The following is a 4,342-nucleotide window of genomic DNA, read 5'->3' as shown; positions in this document are numbered from 1 at the left end:
CGGGATGTGTGAGATGAGGCCGGGAGAAGAGACGGGAGGTGTGAGATGAGGTGCGGAGGAGGGACCGGAGGTGTGAGATGAGGGGGGGAGGAGGGACCGGAGGTGTGAGATGGGGGGGAGGGGGGATTGGGAGTTGTGAGATGAGGTGGGGAAGAGGGACGGGATGTGTGAGATGAGGCAGGGAGAAGAGACGGGAGGTGTGAGATGAGGGGGAAGGAGGGACCGGGAGGTATGAGATGGGGGTGAGGAGGGACCGGGAAGTGTGAGATGAGGAGGGGAGGAGAAGACGGGAGGTGTGAGATGAGGTGCGGAGGAGGGACCAGGAGGTGTGAGATGAGGGGAGAGTAAGGACCGGGAGGTGTGAGATGAGGGGGGGAGGAGGGACCAGAGGTGTGAGTTGGGGCGGGGAGGAGGGCGGCAGTACAGGCCAGACTAAGGTCTAGTTCCACCCTGAAGGGAACATGAGGTAGAGACAGACAGGTGGTCTCACAGCATGGCCCCTAACTGGTTGTGAGTGCTCAGAGGGTACACAGCACCCAGGGCCATACTTAGAGGTGCTGTTTGCCAGGTTAAACACACAGCTAGGGATGGTGTTTGGGGGTCCTGCAATCAGGTCTGTGCATGCCCAGCTTTGGATTCCTGCAAGATGCTTTGGAGCCTGCTGGGTGGATGTCGGAGACACAGCTGGGCACCCGGGGAGGGAACCCAGGGCATATGTGACCATATTCCTGTGTGTCTGTGGGATCCACGATGGTCGCAGCAGGAGGGCAGCCTCCATCTTCCAGTGCCTGCAGCAGACGCGTTGACCCAGAATGCAGGGCAGACAAGCACACACCAGAGTGTGTGCACTCAGGAGGTCAGAGGACACAGCTGTGGGCTGAGGACCCAAGAAGCTGGCAGGGAAGGCAGGAAGAGGGCATGCCCAGTGAATCTTCCCAAATGGCTGTGACATGGGGACTGGGGGGGACGGACAGGGAGGCAGACAATTCTAAAATAGTATCAGGAAGAATTGTGTGGCAAGGGGAAGGTGGAAGATGCCAGAAAATGTGAGGAGAAGACAGAGAGACAGAGACTGAGAAAGACAAAGACAGAGACAAAGACAGAGAGATAAGACAGAGGGATAAAGGGGGAGACAGAGAGACAGAGACTGAGACAAAGACAGAGAGACAGAATGACAGAGACAAAGAGAGACAGAGTGACAGAGACAGAGAGAAAGAGACAAAGAGACAAGACAGAGACAGAGGGATGGGGGAGACAGAGACAGAGAAACAGAGTGACAAAGACAGAGAGACATATAAACAAAGACAGAGACAAAGAGACAGAGAAAGAGAGAGGGACAGAGACAGAGAGACAAAGAGGGAAAAGAGGGAGACCGAGAGACAGAGAAACAAAGACAGAGACAGAGAGACAGACAGAGACAGAGAGACAGAGAGGGAGATCCCAGAGGAACCAAGACTTTGGAAACCAAAACAGGCTGAAATGGAGACAGTAATGCTTCTGGGTCAGAGCCTCATAAACATTCACTGAAATTAAATTTATTGAAATTAACATGGGCCCTGTGCTCAATATTATGCTGATAATTAACATTTGCATCATTATGCCTGGGGAATCAGAGGTATCCCATTTATAGGGTCTGGGCTACATGGGACATGTGAAAATAGGACTTGGGAGCCACAGGCAGGACAGGACAATGCCCCCTTGAGTCCAACGCATGGAATGTGAATATGGCCCTTGCCTGGCTGCATTCAGGGGCCCATGACTTGGACCATGAGTGGCAGATAAGGGCTCCCTGGAACCAGGATGGAGTTCCTTAACCCCACAACTCCTGCTCTTGTGGTGCAGCAAAGCTCCTCTGGTGTTAATGACAAAGACTGAGGAAGTTAACTTTGTTTTTGGCAACCCCAAAGGAGTAAAAACCCACAATGTCCAAGAAAGAAAATGAAATGCCATTGATAGTGACAGGGTATGACCTTGTGAATGTAGATGGGAATAAGGGGATGGCACCATGAGAACAGCGGATGCAACTGTAAGCACGTCAATTCGAAATTTCTGCATAAAATGGATACAGGTTTTCTAGAGATTTGTCATCAAAGTTAACTCAGGAAAAACTAGAGGCTTCTGGGTTTTGTAGGGTAGATGGGACACTGCTTTATTTCTAATCTGCTTTAGAATCTTACTAAAATGACAGTGAGCAAGTGGAAAAGAATCAGCGCACAAGGTCGGGAGACAGACAGTGGTGGGCAGCACGCTCACAGGGCTGTGAGCTGGAGGAGCTGTGAGCAGCTGCCCCCATGGGCTCCAGGATGTCCCAGGAGACACAGGAGGTAGGCGCTGGAGTCGGGAGTCTGGACAACACTCAGATAAAGACTCAGATATTTTAGTATATGTGCTGCTGAAGCGAGCACGATAAAGACTCAGATAAACACTCAGACCACCAGATCCCTAATACAAGGTAACAGTGCATATTCTAGATATGGGAACCCAGGGCTCTGGAGACATGGGCTGCAGAAGAAAGAGAGGTGGCGCTGGCAAGATGGAACCATGTGGAAGTCCCTTTGTGAGCTGGGGTTGCTGTGCTCAGAAAAGCACAGGTGGGGTATCAGAGGCCTCCAGGTTTAGAATGTGAACTGCAGCTGACCTAAGCCCCACAAACAAACAGGATGCCCGGTGAGAGTCAGTGCCTGATCTTAGGTGAGGGGTCTCAGAGCATGGAGCACCAACACCCAGAAGCAGGTGAGGCTGTGAGTGAGAAGAGCTCCCCAGACTGAGGCCCCAGGAGGCTGGAAGGTCTGTGGGAGGAAGGAACAGCTCATCTGCCGGAGGCATTTCCCTCTGTGGTATCTCTCTATAAACACATCTGTACTGCTGGTCAGAGTGTGGGTGCTGGAGGTCCTGTTTTTTCAGCTACAAGTCTGTAATAGTAGCTTTCAATAAAGTGTATACTGAGCACATGAATTGTTAAGGGTCTCTTTACTCTTCTGTTTTGTTGTACTATATGCTATGTGGTCATCAGCCCTGGTATTTCAGGACCTGGCTCCCACCCCACCATGGGGGGGGGGTGCTCTGAAAAGCAGGGCTCACCTCTGTCCTTATGCAACTGGAACGCGAAGATTTCTCCTCTGCCAGAAAGGTCATTCTTGTGGTCAAGCAGAGCTTCCTTCACCGCCTTGTAGCCATGCAGGACCACAGTGCGCTGGGAGCCCAGGTACAAGGTGAACACTGGCCCGTACCGCTCTGCCAGCTGCAGAGACCAGCAAGGAGCCAAGTGAGACCACTGGGAACTTAGAGAGGAGGTGAGCCAGGCTTAAAACCCAAAGTTCTTGTTGACCAACACAGATGGATCTGGGGAAAGACAGTCATTGTCCAGCCTGACTTGGGAAGACCCTTCCCATAGAGACTTTCTTCTGCAGGAAGCAAGGTTCCAGCATACCTGGGCTCCTGGACACAATTAACTTGGTGGGCTGACTCCTGTCCCTCCCATGAGGACCCTTTGCCAACATCTGCCCCATCACCCCCACTGTTTGCTGTCCCCAAAGTCCTAGACCCGGGTGCTGCAGAAGGGCCCTGAGCCAGCACTGTCCTGACCTCCACAAGCCCAGCCTCCATGGTGCACAAAGTACTGTCAACATCTCCCTTACCTCGAACATTTCCCACACATATTAGATGCCCTATAGCATTCTTTTATTAACTCATGTAATAGATTTAGCAACTCATTCAGTTTTTAGATTTGTTAGCTCATTCACTGATCACAACAACTGTAGACGGAGGTACCACACAGGTTGGTTGACACCACTCTTCACCCTGTTCTTTGGCATCTACAGTGTGCATCTAGTGTAAACACATGGCCTTCCTTACACTGCAGTGGTGAACAGCAGCAGCCCCAGACACACTGGCCTCACCAAGCCAGCCAGTGACAGAGCATTTAACCCATGGCTCAAGCAGAGGCTTCTGTGGCCAGCCATAGCCAATGCCCACTCAAGGGCTCCATGCCCACACTGTACCACTAACTAAATACCGTTAATATCACTCTTGGATGCTACTGTTAAGTCAGTTCACTCATAACAGGCTGGTATTGAATAACAACTTGTCTAACAACAAATGGAATGCAAACATACTACATCTAATCCCTGAATTCTCCTCCCCTAACCAACAATATTTCTCTTACCTTGGCGAAAGATTTTGGAACATTCTTTAAATCCAACTGAAGAAGATTCCCTATAATGGGCAGTGGAAAAGGGCCAGGGGGCAGTTTCCAGGTGCTGTAGATCTGCTTCCAGATAGAGATAAGCATTAGGGTGGCCATCCACACCAGCAGGGCAACTGTGATGCCCAAGGCAGCCAT

At 51.2% G+C, this 4,342-nt stretch overlaps 1 protein-coding gene across 1 annotated transcript; it reads right to left on the bottom strand.

The window, feature by feature from the left end:
• Positions 1-3,081: 3,081 nt before the first annotated feature.
• Positions 3,082-4,342, bottom strand: LOC116629253 (cytochrome P450 2E1-like; the record flags this gene model as incomplete). Its single annotated transcript, XM_032399550.1, has 2 exons — positions 4,166-4,342; positions 3,082-3,241 (listed from the first exon to the last, which is right to left on the bottom strand). Coding segments are annotated over exons 1-2 (337 nt in total), but the record flags the coding sequence as incomplete, so codon positions are not given.

This window comes from Phoca vitulina, unplaced genomic scaffold (assembly GCF_004348235.1).
Source record: "Phoca vitulina isolate PV1807 unplaced genomic scaffold, GSC_HSeal_1.0 scaffold469, whole genome shotgun sequence".
NCBI lineage: Eukaryota > Metazoa > Chordata > Mammalia > Carnivora > Phocidae > Phoca > Phoca vitulina.
The sequence above is the reverse complement of the archived record's forward strand: the minus strand, read 5'-3'. Positions and strand labels throughout refer to the sequence as shown.